The sequence below is a fragment of the Ursus americanus genome, chromosome 23, assembly GCF_024610735.1.
Source record: "Ursus americanus isolate L20-20 chromosome 23, mUrsAme1.1.p, whole genome shotgun sequence".
In the NCBI taxonomy this organism is placed as follows: Eukaryota; Metazoa; Chordata; class Mammalia; order Carnivora; family Ursidae; genus Ursus; species Ursus americanus.
The window spans coordinates 6663965-6688659 of record NC_142149.1 but is presented as its reverse complement, the minus strand read 5'-3'; the positions used below and the strand labels follow the sequence as shown (position 1 = coordinate 6688659).

Below are 24695 nucleotides of genomic sequence, written 5' to 3'. Positions count from 1 at the left end.
AAGAAGAAGGAGAAAGAAAACAGGGTCTCAGAGGAATTCCACCGCTGGCTCTGTCTGGGAGGGACTGTGCCAGAAAGCTTGAGAATGGGTTAATGAGGCAGGGTGAGTACGGGGACAGACTGGAGAAGTAGAGAAGCACGGCTCTGGTCGGGATGACTGGCAGCGAGAACGCAGCCCGTTGCATCAGCGGGCCGAAGTGTACGTGGTTTATGGCCAGGTCCCACTTTAGCGTAACCACAGCTGCTATTAAGACCCTCAAATGCACCATCAGTGGCTCTGAACTTTGCATAATGACTGAACTCTGCCTTATCATCAGAGGGGAGGAGAAGAACAGCGTGGAAACCAAAGGGGCTGAAATTTCAGCTGCTGCCAGGCCGGCCCGGAGCTCCAGCACACTCCCAGAATAGCGCGGCTAGGTTCCCGGCAGCCTCCGGCGGCACCGCAGCTGGGCTTCCGGCAAGGGAGACAGAGTCAAGCCCCAAGCAGCGTGAGGGGGGAACAGCTGGGACTGGACACCGCCCAGCAGCCAGCTGGCTGGCCCTGCCCCGCCCGCCGGAGCGGCATCTCTGGTGAGTGCGGCCGGTCTGGCTCTCCTGTGGCACCCTGGCTTTCTCCGTCACCTCGGGGTCCTGGCTGAGTTCGAGAGTCAGGGTGCCCTCAAATCCCAGGCGAGGGGGTGGGGGCAGCACCTGGGTCTTTTGAATGCTGTTGAGAGAATTGCGTTGGTGGCTGGCGGGGCCAGTGAAGGGCTGAGTGGGCCCCCAAGGCAGGGCAGGCGGGTGCGTGCAGAGGGGATGTGAGTGCGTGAGTGATCGTAGGGGCCAGCGGCCACCCGGGGAACAGGGTTGGAGAAGGAAGAGGGGTTAGAGAGGGAGACAGGTGGCCCTGCCATGGGCCAGGCTGTCTAGCAGAGCACTGACAGGCGGCTGGCTTCGGAGAGTGAAGGGACTGTTGGGAGAAGGGAGGGTGGCTGAGAAGGGAGGGGGTCAGCTGGAAGCCAGGGGCTCTATTGCCAATGTCTTTCTCCCCTGCAGGCCTGTCCAGATCCTTCCTCTATGTCCTCCCTCACAAACATTTATTGAGGCCCTACTATGGGCAAGGCACCAAGGGAACCAAGATGGGTCAGGTACACATCTTTCCCTCAAAGAGCTCACATCCTGGTTGGGGACATAAGACACGTACATGAATAAGGCAGAAAAGGTAAGAGCTATAGGAGAGATGAGAAAAAGCACTTTGTGGGCACCCCACAGAGAAATGCAAGTCCAGCAGTGTTCGAACAGATGGGTTTGAATGCACCCCACATTGCTTGGCCTTTACGAACCTCAGTTTTTAAATCTACGGAATGGAAATCATGTCTGCTTTCTTGAACTCATAAGGTTATAAAGATTGAATATGTACAAAAGACACTTGAAAACTGTACAGCACTGCCCAGGGGCAAGCTGTGATGAGGCTGGGATTATCAGACCAGCTAGCATTTCTCTGAACTTCCTGGCCTGGAATTCTGGGAGCCAGAGGGAGCCAGGGATCTGAGTAGGGCGTTCACGACAGCAGCAAGGCCAAGGCTAGACCCTGAGCCTGCCCTTCCCCTTCAAGAAGGCAGCCTCGCTCAGCCTCTGGCTGGCGCATCCACTCTTCAGCTGATATTTATTGCCTTTTTTTTATTGTGCGTATAAAGCACTATCCGAGGGGCTGCAAGGAAGGACAGACAGGAAATCTGAATCCAACCCCCACCACGCCTATCAGCAATTAGAGAGGTAAGATAGTTATGCATAAGCTATAATTAACGGTGCAGAGCAGTACTAGGCTAGCAAGTTCGCCTTAGAAAGGGAGCTCTACGAGAGCAGAGGAGGAGGGCTCTGGGGTGGGGTCACCAGCAAAAAATTCTGGGAGGAGCACAGGACTTTAAAAGGGGACTGGATCAGAGAGATCAGAGGGGGCTTCCCAGACTGAGAGTGGGGGGCGGCGTGAGGAAAGCCACAGGAAGGCAAGTGCAGTGGCCAGACTGGGAGCTGACCTCTCAGGCTGCAGTGGCCACTTCCTGTGAGGGAAGGGGGCGGGGATGAGGCTGGCGGCTGGGGCTGAGTGCGGGTTGCGGGGGCGGTGGGGGGGATGTTTGAATGCTGAGCGAGCAAGCTTAATCTTTCACTTCAAGGCAGGGGGAGCTGGTGAAGCTGTCAGCAGAGTGCAGGGGTGAAGTCAGGGAATGTCCCCAATGGACGGAGGTGTGCAGGGGGCCTGGAGGTGTTGGGGAGTGGGAGGAAGACCATAAGCAAGGTAATCAGTTTGGGGCCACGTAGCCGCTGGAGTGAGCTAAAGGCTACTGGATCCCTGAAATGTGCTCAGGTGGGGGTGAGACCCTCCCTCCCCCGAAAGATGCAGCACTGTGTACACATTTCTTTTTCGTTTTTGGAAGGAGTTCGTGGGCTGAGTGGCCTGACTCCTTGGACCCTCTGCTTTGACCCTGGTTCCTAGATCCACTGTCTGTTGATGGACACTCTCCAGACCTGGGCAGCTCAGAAAATCCAGTTCTCTCCTCCACAGGGATTTGGTTAGTGGCCACTGAGCCATGGACGGGGCGGGGGCAAAGGGAGAAGGAGATTTGTGGCCACTGTGGATGGGCTTGGCAGCAGGTGACATTCCAGCAGGCTCTGCCCAAGGCCCACTTCTGGGTCCATTTCCAGAGGGATCACCCATGGGCAGCCGGTTGCGGTGAATTAGTGTTTAACTTGCCCACTCCCAGACCCCTGGCTTCCTGCTTCTTAAGGTGCCACCTTGGGGCCTGGGTCCTTTCAAAAAAAAACCAGGCGGGACCTACCAGTCCAAGCATCAGTCCTATAAACCTAAGAGAAAAGGAGCCTTAGCCAGACTCCGTAGGCTGGGCAGTAACCAGTTAATACGGAGCCGGGGAGCAAGGAAAAGTCAAATGCAAAATCTGTTTACCAGCCAGTTGTGGGGCACCCAGCCGCCTGGCACAGGATTCCAGGCACCTACCTGTCAGGGAGCCAAGAACCCCCACCCTCAGCTCAGGGAGGGACTGTTCTCGCTTCACTGGGGCCAGGCCACAAGACCAAAGGCACTCAACCCTGGTAGGGGTGGGGGGGCAGGCCTCCCCCTCCCCAGAGAAGGAAATGGCTCCCGAGAGGGATTCCGCAGGCTGAAATGGCAATCTGGACTCCTGCTGCCCGTGCAAAAGGAACTCCCTCTAGGGAGCAAAACTGACCTCTAGCCTCCTCACCCCTTATGCCCCAAGCCAGGTGGTCAAGTTCCTCTACCGTACATAGGGCATTGCTGGCCCCAGGGCGGTGGACTTCTCCAAAAGGCACTGGGGCTTGTCTGCTTTCCAGGAAGGCCTCGCGCCGTGGGCAGGTCAGGGCAGGTGGATCCGGCTTGCGAGGCCCGAGGTGCAAGAGGAAGGTCAGCGGCAGACCACTCTCCAGGGGCTGGATGGCTACTCTTACCGCTACTGTCCTGACCGTAGAACAGTGGAGCTACCCCGTGACCGGCTCTGTGCCAGATGCCAGGGACCACAAGATGAGTGAGACATGTCCCCCTCTGGGGAAGGGCACAGTCTAACTGGGGAGACAACAGTTGACAGGCCTGATGAAGATACACTGGCGTAATGATAAATAAACAAGTGCATAAAAAGCTGTGGGTAAAGCAACTCCCACGGTTCTTTCCGGGGAAGGTGAGGAAAGCTTCACAGAGGGCCATTGGGGCTGAGCTCGGAGGCAGGGCTGATTTTGTAAAAATTTTGGTCAGAGAAAGGGAGGGGGGTGGGACGTAGAGGATGTTGGAGGATGAAGGAACAGCAGAGGCGAAGGCCCGGAGCACGGCATGATAAGGCTATTTTGATAACCGTAAAACAGAATTGAAAGAAGGTTAGAGAGATTAGAGGGGATGCACCAGGAAAGAAGAGGCTGACCCTTCTGCACCTGTGAGGGGCAGGCCAGTGTGAGGAACATCCTAGACTCGGATTCATCTGGATGTTACAGCGAGATGTAAGGGTGGAGTTATCATGCCCATTTTACAGGAGAGGAAAGTAGGGCCCAGGGAGATGCACTGACCTGTCCAGGTCACTGCCGGCAGGTGGCAGAGCTGCTTCTGACCCCTGGGCCTTGTCTGTCCCTTAGCCTCTTGCAGCTCATTGAAGGAGGATTGGGACGGATGAAAGGAGTTTCCGCAGCCCAGCAAGCACCATATATAAGGGGAGGGAGGGAGGCCAGACACTCCCCCACAATCCATCAATCCAGGATCTCTCTGAACAGTGGGTGGGCAGTATCCATACGAGATGACCTCACAAAATCTTATTTTTTGGTGAAAACGGGAGTTCATAAAGGCTTATATGCCTATGGGTCATTAAACTTGGTGAATGGCATTTAGGGGCACAGACGACCCGGTACCTGGAGTCTTGGAAAACAACACACCTCTCACAGAACTTCCCTTCTAGCCAACACAGGCCACCTGCGTCCAGCAGCACCCCCCACCCCCACGGTGGGGCTCACAGGGGCTGGAGTGGGGTGGGGCTCTCAAGAGCTGGACCTCCAGGCCCACCACCCCATGGCCAGCCCTGCCCAAGGGACTGAAGCAGAGGGCACCAGGGATCCTGGAGGCTGAGAGGGCTGGGTCATCTGCCCTGTGGGCCTTGCTTTGTTTTGAAGGCAGATCCTGGTCCAGAGTGAGACGGGGTGAGAAGGGACCCAGCAAACCTTTCTCAGAAAGCTGCCCTACATTTCCAGTGGTGCCTACGGCTCAGGGCTGGCAGGCCTCTTCCGCCCACTCCCAGTGGGTGTCCAGGCACCCCATATCCCAACCTTACCCCTGCCTGGGCAGGGACTGATGGGGGAAAACTTGCCTCTTGGGAGAGCCCTCTGTACCTGAATGAGTTCCAGAAGCTTGAGAGCAAACTTGAGATGGGTTGGACCCACAGCTGGTCTGCTCCCAGCCCACTTTCCCCACACCTATCCCGGCTCTCAGAACTGGCTTTTCACATATGCTAATGAGCAACCCTCCCAGCGAACTGATTCCGACAATACTTGCCTTGTTAATGAAAGCTACAGTCAGAGGCCAGTGGGACTTACGGGCTCACTTAGGGCTTGCCTTCCCAGCGCGGGCACCTGCCTGCACACCCTCACAGGAGGGTCCGGGAGACGTGGGGGCGGGGGCGGAGTTAGGGGAGGGAGATGGAGAGTAACGCACAACTTTGCACCAGAAACGCGCTCTTTCTTTTAATATTTAAAAAGAGCGGAAACAATTCGGTGATCACCGCACTTCCCAGGCTTGCAAGCGAGGGCAAGGCACAGGGAGGGAGGCAGGTTCTAGAAAACCCAGGGCCCCACCGCCAGCCCCGGCCGCTAAGCAAACATTCCCATCAGGAGTCCGAAAAGCCGGTGCGCGAGGGGAGGGGCCGGCCTGAGGTTTATCGCTCCGGCAGCTCCCGGTGATTCATTGAGTTTGACTCCTGCCTGTCATAGATTGCGGCACACAAACAGCCCCGGAGGTACACCTCCCCTTTCCCCGCGCCCTCCCCCCAATCTTGCCACCCCCGAGCCCGGGACCAGCTGCCTCCCCTCCCCCCGCCCCCCCCCTTCGCGGGCGCTCCGGGCTGTGCAAACACGCCCCGCCGCCCGCCCCGCCACCGGCTGGCTCCGACCGCGCGCTGCTGGCGATCCCCCAGGCAACTCGGCGTCACGAGAACCAGCACCCCGGAGACCCGGCGCCCTGCCCTCCCTCCGCGTCCCCTGGGCCCCGGCCAGGCCCAACAACCTCTCCCTTCCCGGTGCGCCGAGGCCCCTCCGGGCCTCCAGTGCATGCTAACTAGGCCCCGCTGGGCGCCCCCGGACCGCGCAGCCCACCTCCCGCGGAGCCCGCAGCCCCAGGGGAAGGCGGCCGGAAAAATCTCCTCTTGTTTACTGGGGCGGGGATGTCCCAGACTGGATTCGCTTCTCCAGTTCTGCGGTTCTCTTTCTGCTGATTCCTGGGGCCGGAGGGGAAAGAGTGGCAACCGGCTGATCCACCCCCGGGCCGGGAGTGGGGGTGGGGCGCGGAGTGGGGCGGAGGGTACCCGAACTCGTGGAAAAGTCCGCGGGCGGCGGGAGGGCTGGACTTGGGAGTCAGGGCCGATGCGTCCCGCAGCGCAGGGTCCGCGGGGGCCGGGTTAAACACTGTACCCCGGGGAACATGACCGTGAAGGCTAATTAGGACAAGTCGGAACAGGGAACGGGGACGCGGGGAGGGGAGCGCGCTCTCAAGAGTTGGACCGTGTCTGGGGCGGTCGCAGGAAGTCCAGGCGCGGGGGAGTCGGGCCCAGGGCGACGTTTGTTCACGGTCCCGAGTGGATCCGGGCCCGGCCCACGGCGGTGGGGGCGCTCGCGTTGCCCCCCCATGCACGTTTGGTGACCCAGGTGCCGAGGAAAGGCCGCGCGTGTTAGAGGCGGACAGTCGGTGTGTGGTGTGTCCACGTGTGCAAGCTCGGGGAGCGGAGGGGGCGCAGAAGGCGTGACAAAGACGGACCGTGTCTGAGTGTGCGCCTCTCTCTAGCCCAGAGCAGCGAACTGTGTCCGGCGTGGGTCCCTCACGGGAGAGCCAGGACGAAGGTGACGAAAGTTAGGTGAGACACACCAAGGTGGCCCCTGCGTGTGTTCGTGTGTGCGCGCTGGGACATGCGGGGCGGGAGAGCCCGCCGGCAACGCGTGCTGGGCTGCACCCCAAACCGCTTTCCGGAGGGAAAGCCGAAATCCTGAAAGTGAGTGCGCGTGAGTGCGCGTGAGTGCGCGCGCCCGCGTGCGGGGGCGTGGCAGTAAACAGCAACAACACTCAGGCCAGCTCCGCCAGAAACTCCGAGCTCCCTCCCCGGCCGGAAAGTGCGCCTTGCCCGAGCCTGGAGGTGAGTCGGCGGGGGGAGGGCCTGGCGGGCTTTGTTGCTGTGCAAACGGATTGCACATACCTGGAGCACTGGAAGCCCGATAAGCGCCTGAATGGAGGTGATGTCACGGTGATGCAGGCGCCGGCCCACCCTCGCCCAGAGAAAGAAGCCGAGTGCGGGGAGAGGCCAGCGCCAGAAGGAGCTACCGAGCGCGGCCGGCCCAGCCCAGGTTCCCGGGAGAGGCAGGCCCCGGGCCCCGAGCCCTCGCCCGGGCCCCGCCACCCCAGGCCCGGCCAACGCCTGGCTCCGCGCCCTCCGCGGAGCCCCTCTCACCCCGCCCGCTCTCCCCTTGGGGCTGGAGGTGGCCCCAAACGCCGCGCCGAGTGGGGCGGGCGGCGCGTCCCAGGTAAGGGCTGCTGCCTTCCCGCTCCGCCCTCCCCTCCGCCGCCCGGAAGAGCCGGGTCGGGCCGGTGGGCCGCGGGCGAGGGCAGAAGCCCGAGGGTGGAGGACCGGGGGGCGGAGGACGCCGCGCCAACTCCGCTCGGTCGCAGAAACTTTTCCAAACCCGCGCGGGCTGGGGACCGGGGGTGGGGGAAGCCCGGCGCTCTCCCTAACTCCACAGTCGGTGCCCCTCCACTCCCGCTGCTTCTCTGCGTGAGTCCACGGTCAGCAGCGACTGGTGGGCCGGCCTCCTTTCCGGTGCCCCGGGATGGAGAGAGCAGGTTTCTGTGGCCAGAGGGAATGCGGGAGACAGGCTGGGTCCCTGGTCATTCTGTTCCCAGGGCCAGGGGAGCGCCGGTGTAGACCCCAGGAGAGAGGAGGGAAATTCTCAGAATCTTTCTGTAGGACGTTTGGAATCAGACCATCAAAGAGCCCCTACTTCTGGCATCTTGGCTTCTAGATCCCTGCTCCACTCTCTCCTCCTACCCCGCAGGGCTTTTCGGGGGGGGGGGTGCTTTGCAGCCACAGGGGTTGGGTAGCGCCCCTCCACTCTCAAGCCCGCAGTTTTACAGCTCAGAAAAGTCGATCATTTAAAAGCTCCATGATCTTGATCCTAAAGCACAGGGACCAGAATGTGTCAAAATAGGGGTTTGTGTTCTTGGAGGTCCCCACCTTGTGTCTTACGTGTGTGTGTGGGGGGGTGTAGGGCGCATTCCAGAGTGGCATTCCAGAGCAGACCCTTGGATTGAAGACTTACACGCTTCAGAATGCTCAGGAAATTTTGGCCCAAATGCCTACTTGATGCAGAGGTCTAGGCTGAGGTTCCCAGAAGCACCTCCCTTCTGAGCCTGGGTACTGAGGTACCTCCTGACAGGGCTTCTCGGATGCCTCTTATTGGTGAGTTTGGTCGCCAGAGCCCCCTGGACTGGAGTAAGATGATAGCGTCTAAGTACAGGACTCCAGCAAGGGTGGGTGGGATGGGGGAGAAGGGGAGGAGGTGGGAGGGCTGTTGGTGGGTCCATCCATCTCTCCTGATAGGCTGCTGAGCGCTGGCCGATGAGGAAAGGAGGATGCTCTGTGGTATCCCTGGGTGAGCCTAGGTGCCTTTGAGAAGGGGCTGTCAGGGGTCATGGCACCCCTAAATGTAACCACGGGCTGTGTGTCTCTATCTTACTGTATCCTTGAGCCTGGGAGATCCAGACCAGGGCAGTACTGTGAAGACCCTGGTGCCCTCTTCAGGATGGTCTCTATGCCCTAGGGGTTCTCAGGTTCTGGTGTGAATGGTGGGGGGTGAGGAGGGGGTTGTTCTGGAAAGGTGAGAGGGCCTGACTGCCTCTGGTCAAGCCAGTCAGGGCCAGCTGGGCCTCTGAACCCACCCCACCGCTGAGGCCTCTCTGCTCCCCCTGCAGAGGGAAACTGGGAGGAGGGGGATTCTGGAACTGGATTGGGCTGACTCAGACCAGAGCTGGGGGCAGAATGGCTGAGCTGGGGAGAGGCTGATTTCAGAGGTGATTAAAAATATTTGTATGACTGATTCCAGGGAGGTGAAGCAAAAGGGCCCTTTTGTGCAGGAAATAATCCGAGACTGGGCTGTGCTGCAGTGGTGGTGTAGGAGAAGTTCATGGGGCTGGAGGAGGTCCCCCTCTCACGCCCCTCCTTGGGCCCACTGAGAACCTTGAGGCAGAAGATGTGACTCCAGACTGGGGAAGGCAGGGGAGAAGTGGGCACCGAGACTGTTCAGCGAATGCTTTTTAAATGCCTACTCTGTTCAAGGCCCTGTGCTACATGTTTGCAGGGATGCTAAGATTCACTACATTCACACACTCCCAGCCTGGTAGGGGAGACACAGGCACAGAAGAGCCATCAAGGTTCAGAAGACAGCCAGGAAGTGCAGGCTTTAGGGACCCACAGGAGGGGGAGTTTGTTAGGGAGAGCTGGGTCTATCTCTTTGCAGTGCGTTTCCCCTTCAGCACCATTTAAAAAGTGGCATGGGTTGACCGGCTGAACTCTTGTGAGCTTCCGTCTCTAAATCTGCTGGCCTCCACGGATCACTGCCTTAGGCCTGAGTAGGTGTATTTCTGGATACTCACCCTTGCATTTCCGGGGGAACAGAGAAATGGAGTTGCCCATATTGGTGGGGCAGAGAGTTATGAGGTTGCTGGATCTGGCAGGGTGAAGGCGTGTACTTCTAAGAGCAAGATGGGTCAAGAAGAAGTGCCCGCCAGAAGAGTTGCAGAGCTAAATGGGACCTGGCTTGGTTTTTTTTGTCATGACATGGCTGTTATCAGATTTGAACTTGTGGCGTGGGCTTTGGTATCCTTTCCCGCACCTCCAACCAGTCCTTAGATTTTATTTGGGAAAGGATCTCTCAGATCTAGCCATTATGGCTTTACCTTTGGCCTCGATCTTTAAACGGGTGAGTGTGTCCTCAACAAATCGATTGCCTGTGCTTTTTGCCAGATTCGGATCTTAAAGCAGAACCCTAAGTACGCCACGTTTGTGCAAAACGCAGCTTCAGTGGCTCCCCATTGCCCTTAGAATGATACCCCAACCACCTTGTAGCAATCTCCCTGTAGCAATTCTAGTCTGTGCCTCCCCTTACAAGCCTAGTTCTAGTTCATGCTTGAAGGTGATAAAATACCCAATAAAATGCTGTTGAAAGCTCTTCTCCCCTCTCTCTTTCCTGACCCCGCAGCTGGAAGAGTTCCTCCTCTGTGTTCTTGGAGGACCTTTCCCTCCCCCAGAGGCAAATTCTGTTGGTTGGCCCTTAGCGTTTTCTCACAGTCCTACCTTATCTCTCCTGGATTTTAAAAACCAAGTCAGGAAGAAAAAAAATAAAACGCCCATCAAGTCAGGAACTATATTTGTTCATCTTTGTATTTCCCAGAGCTCAGAACGACTAGGCTTTGCCCCCCCCCCCCCCGCCAATGCACAGTAAATATTTTCTGATTGGGAATAATTGTCTGTTTCTAAACTGAGACCCGGAGTGGGGAGGGGGTGAAGTGCTGGAAGATGTGCAGATACCTGGGGTCTAAATCGGGGTGGCCTTTCTCAGGGGTCAATTACACATCTCCAACTTTACCACAAATTCTGGCTGCTTTGCTATGAGCCCCAAATACCCAAGATGGGGTTGAATGAAATAATCCGCAATTACCTCCCTCCCCGGAGTTGTTCAGTGTTCCTCCTTTACTCATCAATCCTCCACCCTTCTTCTTTCTTTCCAGCACTTGTAAATACAGTTTATGCTTTATTGATTTACAATTGCCCAAAGTCCCCTACGAAAGCTTATTTAAATCTTGATGCAGGGGAAACGTGCTTTTGCATTAGAAGTCAAGAGCAACTGAGCTCTGACCATGGAGTTATTTAGGAAAACAATAAAGATGTTAGTTTATTAAGAGTTAATGATAAGTAGTATTTGGGGGGAAAGCAAGCTTAACTGAAAAATGAAGTACCTGTGGGCGCCTGGATGACTCAGTGGGTTAGGTGTCTTGGTTTGGGCTCAGATCATGATCCCAGGGTCCTGGGATCTAAACCCACATCCGGCTCTCTGCTCTGCAGGGAGCCTGCTTCTCCCCCTCCCTTTGCCAGCAACTCTGCCTGCTTGTGCTCTCTCTCTCTCTGTCAAATAAATAAAATCTTAAAAAGAAAAAAAAAAGAAAAAATGAAGTAGCTGAGAAGGTTGAGATACCTACAGTATTTTCAAGGGGCACCTTGAGCCTGTAGGATATGTTCTAAAGGACTTGGAAAATTGACGATCTTTATTTTGTCGGTTTCACTCAATTGACGAGTTTTATTTTCCCTGATCCAGTAGCACCTACTCTTCCACTTATCAATTACAGAGAGACAGTTTCTATTGACTGAGACTTAGGACTTTTGTTCGCCTGTTAGAAATTAGGTGACTAGGAATGGTGAAAACTAAGGGGGTAGGCTGTGCATCACCACCCCCAGAGGAGGAAGAATGAAGATGGAAAAGAGTGGGATCATGCCATTCCCCTACAAGCCACTAGTGGTCACTACCGTCCTGGAAAGCTTGGTTGCCATCTTTCTGGAGAGTTCCGGGGACCCAACAAGTGAGAGAGGAAGAGGCAGGGTACTTGAACATAAGGGGTGATTTAATGTGCATATCTGTATTTTGCAGTATTTCTCTGGAGAGTTCCGGGGACCCAACAAGTGGGAGAGGAAGAGGCAGGGTACTTGAACTTGAACTATTTTTGAACTTGGCTGTTTAGAACGTTGAGACTCTGTTCTCCAAGTAAATTTAAAGTCTTTCACAGATGGGATATTTCATGTCTCTTAACCTGCCACATTCTTCACCTCCACTTCACACAGGGATCGTCCCACTGGTGTTGAGAGCAGGGGTTCCATTTTCTTTGCTGCTGATCTGTTGAACTTGGTAGAGCGGGGACTGGTCAGATGAGGAGCACATAGTACGAGGGTACCTTCCTGGTGTGAAGGAAAGATCTCTTTTTGGCCTCCTAGCTACAATGCCTTAACGTCTTCCATGACAGATGAGTTCTTTTGGGCTTTGCAATGCCCTTCCCCATTCTTGCTTTTAAAATGTTAATGCCTCATAGGAGGATTTTTGCATGAAGTCATTAACTCCCTGGCTGAGAAATTATTTTATCCTTGACTCCGGCAACCGGAGCTAGACAAAGAAGTTTGGATTCTGAAGACAAGAGCTGGCGCGAAAAGTGGGCAAATGAAGAGCGGGAAAGGGAGGTGTAGGGAGGAATCCAGGAGCACGGTCTGTCTCTTCGTTTGTTTCCGGCTTCAGGTCATGCCTTTCAGGTGCTCGCGAGGTACCTGTTGTGTGAATGAGTGCTTGGCGGGTTGGCCATGAACGTGGGCATCATGGGCAGAGCCTCAGGGCAGAGAGAAAACACTAAATGGGCGATAGGCTTGGTTTCGACTTGCTCTCAAACCCTGTCACCCTCAGCCCAAACTGCAAGAGCTCAGGGAACACTCAGATGCTGGTTATGGCAGGGGGAGGGGGAAACCTGAAAATTCAGTGATAGATGTCTCCTTTTCCATGACTAGGAACAGAGATGGCCGATGGGCTTTATCTCATTTGCCTCTCTGGTCAGTCGATAGGCCTCCCAGGAGTGCTGTGTCAAGAAGGATTCTGAAGCCCGTGGGGACAGTCTCGTGATCCGCTTACGCTGTCTGCCCTGGTTCAGGACAGGGGACAGTAAGTAACTTGTGTGTCAGTCTGGCCTTGGAGGACTGATCTTGCCTTTCTCTCTGTCTCTAGGGACCCAGCTGGAGCCTGGCCTAGGAGCCAGGATGGCCATCCCCAAAGCCTTGCTGATGTGCCTGGGGCTGCCTCTCTTCCTCTTCGCCGGGGCCCAGGCCCAGAACCACGTGCCACCTGGCTGTAGCCCGGACCTCAACCCCCTCTACTACAACCTGTGTGACCGTTCTGGGGCTTGGGGCATCATCTTGGAGGCAGTGGCTGGGGCGGGAGTTGTCACCACTTTTGTCCTCACCATCATCCTCGTGGCCAGCCTGCCCTTTGTGCAGGACACCAAGAAGCGGAGCCTCCTGGGGACCCAGGTGTTCTTCCTGCTGGGGACCCTGGGCCTCTTCTGCCTCGTCTTTGCCTGCGTCGTGAAGCCTGACTTCTCCACCTGTGCCTCCCGGCGCTTCCTCTTCGGGGTCCTGTTCGCCATCTGCTTCTCGTGCCTGGTGGCACATGTCTTCGCCCTCAACTTTCTGGCCCGGAAGAACCACGGGCCGCGGGGCTGGGTGGTCTTCACCGTGGCCCTGCTGCTGACCCTCGTGGAGGTGGTCATCAACACCGAGTGGCTGATCATCACGCTGGTCCGGGGCGGTGGCCACGGTGGCCCGCCGGGCAATGGCAGCGCCGCCTGGGCCGCGGCCTCCCCCTGCGCCATCGCCAACATGGACTTCGTCATGGCGCTCATCTACGTCATGCTGCTGCTGCTGTGCGCCTTCACGGGGGCCTGGCCGGCCCTGTGCGGCCGCTTCAAGCGCTGGCGGAAGCACGGGGTCTTCGTGCTGCTCGCCACGGCCACCTCCATCGCCATATGGGTGGTGTGGATTGTCATGTACACGTACGGCAACAGGCAGCACAACAGCCCCACCTGGGATGACCCCACGCTGGCCATCGCGCTCGCCGCCAACGCCTGGGCCTTTGTCCTCTTCTATGTCATCCCGGAGGTCTCCCAGGTGACCAAGGCCAGCCCAGAGCAGAGCTACCAGGGGGACATGTACCCCACCCGCGGCGTCGGCTACGAGACCATCCTGAAGGAGCAGAAGGGCCAGAGCATGTTTGTGGAGAACAAGGCATTTTCCATGGACGAGCCAGCCTCAGGTAGGGGGAGGGATACCCTCCCCGCCCCACTCCTCCCCACCCCTCCCCACCCAGGTCTCTCGGTCCACCTCCTTGACGGCAGGCCGGGGAGGGCTGGTCTACTGAGCAGGGTGGAAGGTTCTCGAATTATCGCTAGTTTTCTCCCTTCAAGTCTCTGAATTCCATTTCTTAAGTTTTTTTTTTTTTTTTAATACTCCTGTAGTTCCTGAATGTATTTTCACTGTAAAAATTTCAAACACTACAGGTAACACCCCCCCCCCCGGGCTGTCTCCCCAGTTCTACCCTGTTCTTTCCTGTTCTGGGCCCCTTCTGACTTTGTTTCACCTCCACGTGCCTCTGTTTCCTCATCTGCACAATGGGGATGATAATGGTTCCTGTTAAATAGGGTTCTTGTGAAGATTAAGTTAATGCACGTGCCTGGCACTTGGAGATTACTCTAGAAGTATTAGGTACTCCTGTCCTTTTACTATGATTACAACTGCCCTTCCCGGACTTGTTTTTCCGTTATGTACATATGAATAGCCTTCGTTTCCGTTAAAAGTCTTCTCAGTTAAGATTTTGCTCTTTTTTTTTTTTAAGATTTATTTATGTATTTTAGAGAGAGTGCGCCAGAGCCCCCCCTTCCCCCCCACGCAAGCTAGGGGAGGGGCAGAGGGAGAGGGAGGGAGAGAGAAGCAGACTCCCTGCTGACCACAGAGCCCCACACAGGGCTCAATCTCATGACCCTGAGATCACGACCTGAGCCAAAATCAAGAGTTAGTTGGACACTTAACTAACTCAGCCACCCAGGTGCCCCGATTTTGTTCTTTTTGATAAAAGCACTATGCCACATCCTGATCTCGGCAGCACCCACTCTCCAGCTGGCTTGTCCCCAAGCTCCTGTCCAGGCTCGTTGTTAATGGGATGGGGCTTTCCTGTTGGAGCCCAGCACCAGGGGCACAGGCCAGCTGAACAGCCTCGGAGGGGTCAGGCTGAGGACGGCCTGGAATTGGAAGAGGCAAGATGGGTGAAGCCTCTGCAGCCTGTGCCAAGCGCCCCCCCCCCCAGCCCTTGGGAACAGCTTGAGAGGCAGGCGGGCGGGGGGCAAGGGCCGGGGGTGGGGTGAGGCGGTGAGGGGAGAAGGTTCTCTGGGACACTTGGCCAGTTGACCTCCCAGCTTCCGAAGGGAAGAGTGTTTCTCTGGCATTTGTTAACTGTGAGGACTGCTAGCATTTATTGAGCACGTACTGTGTGCCCCGTGCGGTACCTTTCCCGATGTGTCCTGGGCGTGCTGTCCTTAGCCAGCTGCCTACAGGCAGCCTGACAGGACAGAATAAGCAGGACAGACCTCCTGTCCCCAGCCCCAGACTGGGCTGATCAGGATGTTTGGGGGCTTAAGACTTCAACTGCTTGACTGTCCGTCGCCAGCTCTGGGGTCTCTGCCAGAGGGCTGAGTCAGAGACGGGGGAAGTTCTGGAAGCAGAACTCCCTGCCTCTTCTCTACAAACTGAGATCCCCATCAGCTCTGTTTGGGGGAAAGGAGTGACCCTTGTCCTGTCTGGCACTCGATCTCTGATCTGCCCACCGAGGTGGCCCCTGGTCCACACACATAGTGGGACCAATTGAGTGGGGGCGGGGCTTGTGCACCCACGTCTGCTCTCACCCTGTGCCTGGCCATGAGGCCCACGTAGTGCTCAGCCTTTGTCCTCTCAAGGCAAACATTTCTGGGGCTGGGAGGGTTTTTTTCTTTTATTTTTTTCTAAATGGAAAAATCAATCGAGTGGGCCCAGCACTTAGGAAGCCTGCCCTGTGTAGCTGTGGTCCCTTGGAGCTGCGGGCCATCAGCCTGCAGGAGACAGACATCCTTCCGCCTGCCCTCACGGCACAGCCTGCTCTCGGGCCCCAGGGGTTGGTCGTCAGCTTTCCTCGGACACCCTGGGAACCCCAGCAGGGTAGAACAGATCAGCACACCAAGACACCCGAAGGCATGGGGAGGTATTCTTGGAGCTGAAAATAGTTCTGGAAACTTGCCAGGGTGCCACAGGACAGGATGTATGTACATTCAGTCCTCCTGGTGGGGCTCTGGGTTGCAGGGTCCTGGAGGATCAGCAGCCAGCTGTGCCCCGGGACAGCGTGAGGAGTCTCAGGCTGTGGGGTCTCTTCTCTGCTTACCCGAGCGCCTGGCAGCTGGCCTGCAGTGGTGGAGGCCAGAGCTGGAGCCTGGCCATCTTGGACAGCGGCCGAAGGCCCATGTGCCCCTCTTGGCCTCTGGCCCCGGAGGGCGGATGGGGATATGAAGGTTGCTGACAGGAGCATTTTTCTTTGCCGAAAGGGGGGGAGGGTCCTCACACTGCAGGAAAGCCCAGGATCGTGCTCTTCTTGACTCCTGACAAAGGCATGCTGGTCTCTAGAGGGGCCCCCACACCTGCAGCCTCCCCCCAACTTGGCCACCCCTGGCCAGGCTTCCTCTGGGTTAGATGTTATCCCAGGGCAGGCGAACACCCTCTTCCCTGCCCGTGCCCCCTGGGAAGCCCTGCCTGAGAGCCCAGCCCCCAAACCGCTCTCCTGTCTCTTTGCAGCTAAGAGACCGGTGTCACCATACAGTGGGTACAACGGGCAGCTGCTGACCAGTGTGTACCAGCCCACCGAGATGGCCCTGATGCACAAAGGCCCGGTGAGTGGGGTTCCAGGGTCTCTGTGACCCCGCTGGGGCCACAGAGCCCAGCCTGAGCCGGCTGGTGCAGAGGCCGTGTGGCCGGTGCAGGCTGGGGTGGAGGTGGCAGGGAGAAGGCAGGCTTCTCTGTCGGGCGCAGCAGCCTCAGGGAACGGAGCCCCTCGGCTCCTAATGCCCTTTTCCCGGACTTGATGTATATACACTGCCTCCAGCTGCTTTGCAGTGGGACCTGCCCTGTGTCCTGGGGCATCACACGAGGACTGGGGGCCCTGGGCTGCGGAGAGTGCAGAATAGGGCCTCTTTGAGCTGGTGGGAGATGCCAGCTTTACCCTAAGGAGCTTGGGGAGGGAAAAAGGAAGGTCTCAGCCAGGTAGGGAGGTGGCATTTTTTGGTGCCTCCGAAGGCACAAAGGACCAAAAAGCAGGTCTGGGTAAGTACTCACTCCTCAACCACAGCTGTCTCAAGAGGGCCTTGGCTCCCTTCCCCCCACAAGCAGGCGGCGGCAGCTCTCAACCTCATACCTCCCTTGGGTTCTGGAAACCAGATGCTGCATTAGCCGGTGGAGGGTGGGAACAGGAAGACAGTGGGTTAGAGTCTCACTCACTCCATATATGTTCCTTCTCCTGGGCTGGCAGTCGCTGTGGGGAGAGGTCAGTGACCTGCCTTGGCAGGACGCTGGGAACAGGAAGCCAGGGAGGTCGGCAGGGTGGTGTTCTCATCCCCTCTGTGCGGTGAGCCCCCCGGGGCAGGGTGCAGTAAGTATCTGAAACTCCCAGCTCCAGCCCCTTCCCTCTCTCTAAGCTGAACCTGCAGTCAGGCACTGGGAGGGGCAAGGAGTCTCTGAAGGACAAGAGCAGAGTCCCAGCCGCTCAGGCTGTGGACCCCCCCAGGATCCTTCCTCCAGCAGCTGTCTCACCCTGGCCCCCCCTCACTCGCCCAGACACACTGAGTCCTGCTTCCCCGGGGGCCGAGGATCCGGGCGAACAGGGATATTTTATCTGACACGGTGATTCTCAAAACGTGGTCCCCGGAGCCCCCAGCATTACCATCACCTGGGAACTTGCTGAAAATGCAAGTTGTGTGGGGCCAGGGGTGGGATGGGCTGATGGTTAGCAGCTCCCGTGGCATCACTGCGATAACTTGGAATCTTCCCGGATGGGAGTAACCACCCACAGAAATGAGTGAGGACGCCAGAGGGGGGCTCCCTCCCTGCCCCAGTTAAACACTGACCAGGCCACCACTGGGTGGAGCCTGACTAGGTGTGGCTGTGGCTGAACCAACGGCCCAGGTGATTCAGAGGCACACCCAGGTTTGAGCCCTGCCTGCCTAGATGTTCTGGGAGCTTCCAGGGGCTAGCGAGCTGGGGATTGCAAACCAGTGGGAGGACCACCCGGGTCTGATTAGATGGAAGGTGGCTGAGGGCCCTGGAGCGGCAGGGGTTAGGGATAAGACAGGTGGGGCCAGGAGTTCACCTTCCCTCTAGGGCAGGAGCTGGGATGGAGGCCTCTGGACGCTCGTCACCCCACAGCCCTCTCTCCCCCACACAGGAGTAGGGCCACTGCAGCTCTAGCCAGGTTCCAGAGAATTTGGGTTTTAAGTCTCCACATCTGACTAGCCCACCCGGGCTTCAAGTAAGAAATGTGGGCACGCATGCCCAAGGTCAGGGCTGTCCTCCGCCAGGCAGACCTCGGCTTGGATGCCATTGGATGTCCTGTTGCCATTTGAGGGGCTCGGGGAAAGAGTCTGGGCAGAAGGGAGCCTGGGAGTCAGGCAGGTAGTGGTGCTCAGTGTGGTTGACTCTGCACTGGGCCCCAGGGTTTTCCCCCAGGAATTGGGAGCAGGAGGAAGGAGGCTTGAGAAGACAATGCTTCAATGCTTCTGCTTCGGAAAATAGTGAAGCCCCGGGGCCGTCAGAGGTGACTGGAGGCCTCTTCCCATGCTTAGAGGCCCGGCACTCTGCAGGGGGAGAGGGAAGGGGCTCCAGGTCAGAGGCCAGCCGCTCTGTTTCCAGAGGTGAAGTCACGCAGCCCAGGCCCCCGCTGGGGCCCTGCTGGGGGGCGGGGGGGGGGGTGCAGGGAAGGGGGAGCTGGCAGGCCCAGCCCTGCAGGAAGCAGCATGTTTGCACGTCCGCTCTGGCGGAACCTGGCTGTGAGACCTCCTGTCCTTCCTTCCAGTCCGAAGGAGCTTACGACGTCATCCTCCCACGAGCCACCGCCAACAGCCAGGTGATGGGCAGTGCCAACTCCACCCTGAGGGCCGAGGACATGTATGCGGCCCAGAGCCACCAGGCAGCCACACCGCCGAGAGACGGCAAGAACTCCCAGGTCTTTAGAAACCCCTACGTGTGGGACTGAGTCGGCGGCCAGGAGGAGGCAGGCAGATTTGGGGAGGGCCCTTGGGACGTGGCCTGGGTGAGGAGCCCACGGCTCTCCTCCTGCCCCTGCCCCCTCCATGGCTCAGGGCCACTGTGCCTCAGAGCCAGGAAGGCCATCCCTTGTCTGCCAGTGTCTGGGTGGGTGTCCCAGGGGCCCCCCCACCCACTCCTCAGTGTTTCTGGAGCCGAGGAGCCAGCCCCGGCCTCGTGCCCCAGCCGGATAGTGTTCTTCTTGGGGGTGGCCGGTCAGTGCCAACGTGTTCTGGAGTCTTCGGAGAGATTCCTGCAACCTCGAGAGATTGCTCAGGCGCGTCGGTCCTGGGTCTTGCTCCTCTGTGAGGAGAGGGGTGCCTAATAAACACGTCTTTGCTTGACGAGCCCTTCCTCTGGGAATGTCGTCTCTGACCCGGGCTCTTGGTCATTGTGAGCCGCCGCCTCCGGGGGCTGTGGGTGGTTCCTCTTTCTCCCTCCGAATCCGGCTCGTGTGAACGCTGCTGCTTCCTTCCGTGCAGTGAGCGGCTGCCACCTGCCCGCAGGGAAGCAGTCTTTGGCTGAGCCTGTGCGTCGTGTCGCGTGCGGTCACAGTGAACTTCCGGGCCCAGCGCCCGTCCAGGGTCTGGCCCAGCATCTGGGCTTATCTGAGATCGGGCAGCTTTGCTCCGGGACCCCCCCTCCCCTGGCCGTACGCAAGGCCGGAGCGGGGACAGGGGCCCACCACCAGGCAGCTCTGCGGAGGGCGTGTGTGAGGGAAGGCAGAGCGACTTCAAACCCTCTTGGGGGGGACGGCCATGCAGGTGCCGCCGGGGGCGGCGCGGGGACAGGCGCCGGCCTGGGCTGTTGACATGCTGTGCCGAGCGCGGGGGAAGCGCGCGGCTCCGGGAGCGCTGCCCTTGTTTACAAAGTGGGTTTCCAGAGGTGGAAGGGTCGGCTGGTTCCGGTTGGTTTCGTTCCTGGGCAGTTATTAACATGTCCCTTGGCTCAGTCCTTTATGGTAAACAAGGCTTTTCCACATCAGCTCATTTTAAACCTCGTGGCTGCCAAGAAAGGTGGACAGGACAGCATTTTGTCCTCTTCCCAGAGTCAGAATCCCAGAATCGTGCCATTTTAGGGTTGGACGTGGCCTTAGAGGCAAGGGAGGGGTGTCCCTCTCCCGGCCCCTGTCACAGGTAAGCAGACTGACCCACGAGGCCACAGCGCCTCTAGAGGTGGCCACGCCCGTCAGGTTTTCTTGAGCTACGACTTCCGAGGCCCACCCTGGGGCCAGGCCAGTGGCCTGGGCTTCAGTGAGCAGCAGCACTCTGACCCTTGGACACTGGCTCCGGGCTTTGCAAAGGGGCTTGGGCTGCCAAGCCCGCCCCTCCCGAGCTTGGGAATGTTTCTCCCCCACGAGTCAGAAGCTATTTTCTGACACCGGTCTAGGGGAAAAAAAATGTCTCTGTTGGAAGGGAGAGAAAGGTTGCCGGAAGGAAAACAAACTTCTCCCAGAGTTTCCCTTCTATGTCAGATTGCACCAGCCCCGCTGGGACTCAGACACTGTTTTTAGTAAAAGCCAGAGCTTGGGCCCCCGAGTGGTAGGGTCCCCTTTGACTCTTGTTCTTTCTGGTTACTTTAGGCTCAGTCCCCGCAAAATAAAACAAGATGGTAGAAGCCCTCTTCCCTGAACCGCACGTCGTCCTGATGTCCTCATACCTCACTCTGGGCTGGGCAGGGCCCAGCACCTTTCCCACCCTTGTCATTGGAGCTGGGAGGGACCGGAGGCCACCAACCTGAAGCAGAGGACTGAGTGGGGGCCTGTAAAGCCCTGAGGTGTGTGGCTGGGGGCCTAGGGCCATTCCCTTTGCTGCCCAGCCCGGCCTCTCCTGACCCGCCCTGTGACAGGCCACAAGGATCTACAGAACGGCCCTGCCTGCCTTCGTCCCCCCTGGACGCCCTTCCCCCAGTCACAGCCCAAGTGTCCCCATGCTGTGGTTCTCCAGATGGCCATCCTCAGACGCCCTGTCTTCACACCATGGGCCTTCCTGGCTGTCTTGGTGTCCAGCATCAGCTTGTCCCGCCTGTGCCTGGGTGTTCGGAGCCAAGCCCTGGCGGAAGTGGGCTTTCTCAACAGGTTTTCCTGCCACCACCTGGACCGTGGAAGGCCCCTGAGCTGGGACAGAGCTCAGCCCGAGGCCTGGGCAGACACCGCTCCTCTTCGTGGCCTGTGGGTGCTGGATCTGAGCCCCTTTGGTGCTTCCCTCACATGCCCCCTTGCACCACGGCCCCATGCCTTCCCCACCTGCAACGAACTGGGGCCCATCGAGACACAAGGTGGGGGCTGGGGCTGCATCCTCAGGGGCCAGCTGAGAGTCCTGGGTCATATGGACTGGGGTCTCAGCTGCTCACAGAACTGGGACTCGTGCCATGTCCTGCTGGGCCGACGTACACATTTCTGCCTCACCCTGGGGGCACCCCAAATGTGCTGGCACTGTTCTCTCCCATGACATGCTCCAGAGGGTCCTGATGACCACCCAGGGAAATGGGGGGCATCCTTCAGGACCTGATGATGGTGGCAGCAAGGACGGAGATGTGCACAGCACCAGACTCACGGGAACGAGATCTCTGTAGCATCGTCTCCTGGTTTTGTCCTGCGCTCGGGTACCAGGCAGAGCTGGCTGGTCCCTGGGGGGCCTCCCCAGGCGTGCCCCTGGAGCTCTGTGCTCAGGGCAGGGTCGCCTCTGGGTGCCCAGGGTAGGGGGGGAGAGCAAGAGCAGGGCCACACCTCACCCTGTGGTCAGCCCACAGCTCTCCAGCACCACCCTCCTGCCCCCAGCAGCCTGTGCCTTTGTTACTGGAATATTTTTCCAGAGCTAAATTGGGCTAACAGGCCCCGCAGAGAGAGTAAGGCCATACAGCTGCCTGTGACAGCCCCCCCCCCCCCATCGCCACCATTGACCGATCATGTGCTGGGTTGCTTAGCTCCATGAACAGAGTATTACTTCCCTCTGATGGAGGGGGAGAGGGAGCTCTGTGCACCTCGGACTTTTCTTGATCTAGGTTGGTGGCCCCAAGATCCCTTACCATGAATAAAGGCACTGTCTTGCTTTTCAAAGTGCTAGTCTCCTGTGAGTCCTGGCCTCACCAGGCGGCCACGAAGAGCAGCCTGCAGTGAGTGTGGGTTCATCATCGGAGTCCTCCAGGGATCTGGGTGTTGGCTTGGGAGGAGGGATGGGCTCCTGAAAGCTGCCGGCCACCCTGGCTCAGGACCACCCAGTGGCCCTGCTCCCTCCAGGCCATGGCCGAGTGGAGAAGACAGGTGTATTTTTAGGAGAGAGGTGCCTTCCCTAAAGGGGTCCGGCCGTATCACAAACGAGCCTAGGATGGAAGAAAACCAGAAGAGGCTGGGACTTATTGCAAGTAAATCAGACCAACACCTTGGTAAATTTCACCCCCACTGTGTCAAGCCATTCAGCCCGGGGTAGAGTAGTGTGGACCCTAACTGCTCAGAATTAAAGGAACTTACCTCTGTTTCTGAGGAATTCCTATCACAGAATCCCCATGTGTTCACTGAGAATGTTTCTGGGATTTAACATATATTTTTAACCTAGTCTCTTCTCTTCTAGACCAACAAAGGCTGTTTGATTCCAACTAACCTTTTCTTGGTTGGGGATTTATTCTAAGGGAGGAAACCAAGCCTCCAAAAACAGCCACGATTTGTGCCTGTGCTCCTGCCCCAAGGTCTGGGAATGTAGGGATGGGGCAAGAGAGGGGGACAACCCCTGTCACAGTTCTGCTGTTGCCTGGCATGCTGGAGGGGCACCCTTGAGGGACATACTGGATTTATGGGAAGGCAGACGGCGGGTGGTGGGGGGGAATGATCAATACCTCTCACAGAGGACCTGCCAAGGGCCACACCCAGGCCACACCCAGTATTCCGGTTTACACTGGTTCCCTGCTCTTGCCACACCTCGCAGAAGAGCTAGAAACGCGAGAGCTGCAAGAAACAGGTGAAGTGACTTGCCTGGGGTCATGCCCTCCAACCCTTTGTCACCAAATGAGGCACTTTCTCCAGCCCCATGGGGCTTGCAGAGATTGGGCTCAGATGCAAGTGACCAGATTCTGTTTCCTGTCTGCTGTGTGCCTTCTGGGCCCTCTCGGAAGCTGCAGCCCCTGCTTCACAGCAGCCCCATGAATTATTTAGCATCTGCTGCAGCTGGGTAATGCTCTGACCTCATCCTCATCCTTGGGCTGAGGGCGCGGCTCTGACCTTCCTCTCTTTGAAGAAGGGATATTGATGGAGGCCGGGGTGGTGGGTCCCTCTGTGGGCTGCGGGTGACTGAAGGGTACAGGGAAGGAAGTGAGGACCTGAAACCAGCTGCCCTTTTAGCAGGAGACGGTTCTGCAGAGAGAACATGACCTAGGAATCAGATAGCTATGAGTTCGGATCCTGACTCTTGCTTACTAGCTTTGCGACCTTGGGCAGCTCAGTTTCCTAGTCTGTAAAATGGAAGTACTAACACGCTGAGTTCATATTTACTGTCTATTTCCTCAAAGTCATTCCGTGAAAGTCACAGTCAAGGCAGAGCCTCCAGAAGCTAGCTGTCCAGTGTTTTCTGCCCAGACACACTGCTTTCGGAGACAGATTTCACTGTGTTCTGCCCACTGGAGATGCCTCCTTCCCTTTTCTCTGCTGTCCCTCATGCATGAGGTCCCCAGAGTGGGTGGGATAACAGGTTGCTAGGACTGGAGGGGGATGCTAAGGAGAGGGACAGACCCTGACTGGCAGGAGTTGACCATTAAGGTGTTAAGAAGATCACCTGGGGCACAGGAAGTCAAGAAACCAGGTTGAAGAGGGGGGATTGGATGTCACTTTCAGTGGACATCAAATGTTAATATCGAGTTCCTACTCTGGGGATAGAAGCAAGATCTGGTCCCTGCCCTCTGGGGGCTCGCAGCCTAACTCCTCCTTTGGCGGGTCAGACCCAAGGGCTGAAGTGGACGGGTGATAGTGGGCTCCCTCCTGGATTCATACGGGTTGGCATCCCGCCTCCACCAGCACCGCCCCCCACCCCGGCCAAGTTCTTACTAGCTCCCCTGACTCGCTTTCCTCATCTGTAACTTGGACCCTGAGATTCCAGCTCTGCCAAAGCCCTGGAATTGGGACCCCCAGTAGTTGAAAAGGGACCAAAGCACAGACTGTGCTGAGGGTGAGCCCCCGCCCTCCCCGGCCTGGATTTAAGGTCTGGCGTGCACCTGGGTGGACGCAGAGACGCGGGGGCCGAATCCCAGCGGCTCTCCGCTCGCACCCGGGGTCCCTCCAAGCCAGCGCCCCGGGGCGCCCCGTTCTGACTCGGCCGCCCCGAGAGCACGAAGAGGTCGGCTTCAGCATCGGACGGCGCCGGCAGGACCGGGGGCCAGCGAAGGTTTTACAGAGTCCCTAACCGAGCGCGCCAGCCGCGGCCCTGCCCTCCCGGCCTTGGGGCGGATCGCCCGGCTTCTCGACTCCCTCCCACCGCCTACGCACCCAACCCACCTTCCCCCACGCACCTCGGGGCTGGGACGTGGGGGTGGGGATCGACTGGGACTCCGGTGTCACACCGGCGGGGGCCCGCCCCCAGCCCCCAGCCAACCCGAGGCCGCCTCCTGCGCCCCGCCTCCTGAGCCCCGCCCCCGTGCCCCGCCTCCTGCGCCCCGCCCCGGCATCCCTGCAACCTGATCCCCGCCACCCTGAGGAGCCGGCCCCGACCGGCTGGCTCCGCTTCCGCAGCCCGCTGGAGGTTGGTGGTAACACAGGTCCCTCCCCAGCCTGGGGCCTGGCCCAGACCCTTTGCTTCCGCTCAACCTCCCCTCTGGGGATCGCGGCCGACTGTGACCTTTTCCCTGTTCCCAGACCCAGGCCAATACCTATAGCTTTCGTCCCCGTGTCTCTGCTCAGCACCCGCTGGGGCCCAGGCAAGTGGGTCTTTGTTCTCCAAGGGGAGGAATCCCCTCTGGGAGGCCCGCAGGGCTCATTATGTTCTCATGGGTGGGTGCTATGGGGCCCGGAGCCCAGGGA

The 24695-nt window shown here is 58.2% G+C and overlaps 1 protein-coding gene across 13 annotated transcripts; it reads left to right on the top strand.

The window, feature by feature from the left end:
• The first annotated feature begins 413 nt into the window (after positions 1 to 413).
• On the top strand, positions 414 to 21754 carry GPRC5C (G protein-coupled receptor class C group 5 member C). 13 transcript variants are annotated; one of them, XM_087854145.1, is made up of 7 exons: positions 5418 to 5497; positions 6538 to 6883; positions 8010 to 8200; positions 12555 to 13637; positions 16196 to 16290; positions 18465 to 18614; positions 20277 to 21754. In XM_087854145.1, exons 3-7 carry the CDS (start codon positions 8188 to 8190, stop codon positions 20307 to 20309), a joined length of 1374 nt encoding a protein of 457 aa, XP_087710271.1. In that variant the 5' UTR covers positions 5418 to 5497; positions 6538 to 6883; positions 8010 to 8187; the 3' UTR covers positions 20310 to 21754. The 13 variants fall into 13 exon arrangements, with proteins under 13 accessions (XP_045669988.1, XP_045669987.1, XP_087710273.1 ...); XM_045814027.2 differs by lacking the exon at positions 5418 to 5497 and adding an exon at positions 5630 to 5776; XM_087854147.1 differs by lacking the exon at positions 8010 to 8200 and having other exon boundaries at positions 5417 to 5497; positions 6538 to 6607.
• Positions 21755 to 24695: the final 2941 nt, after the last annotated feature.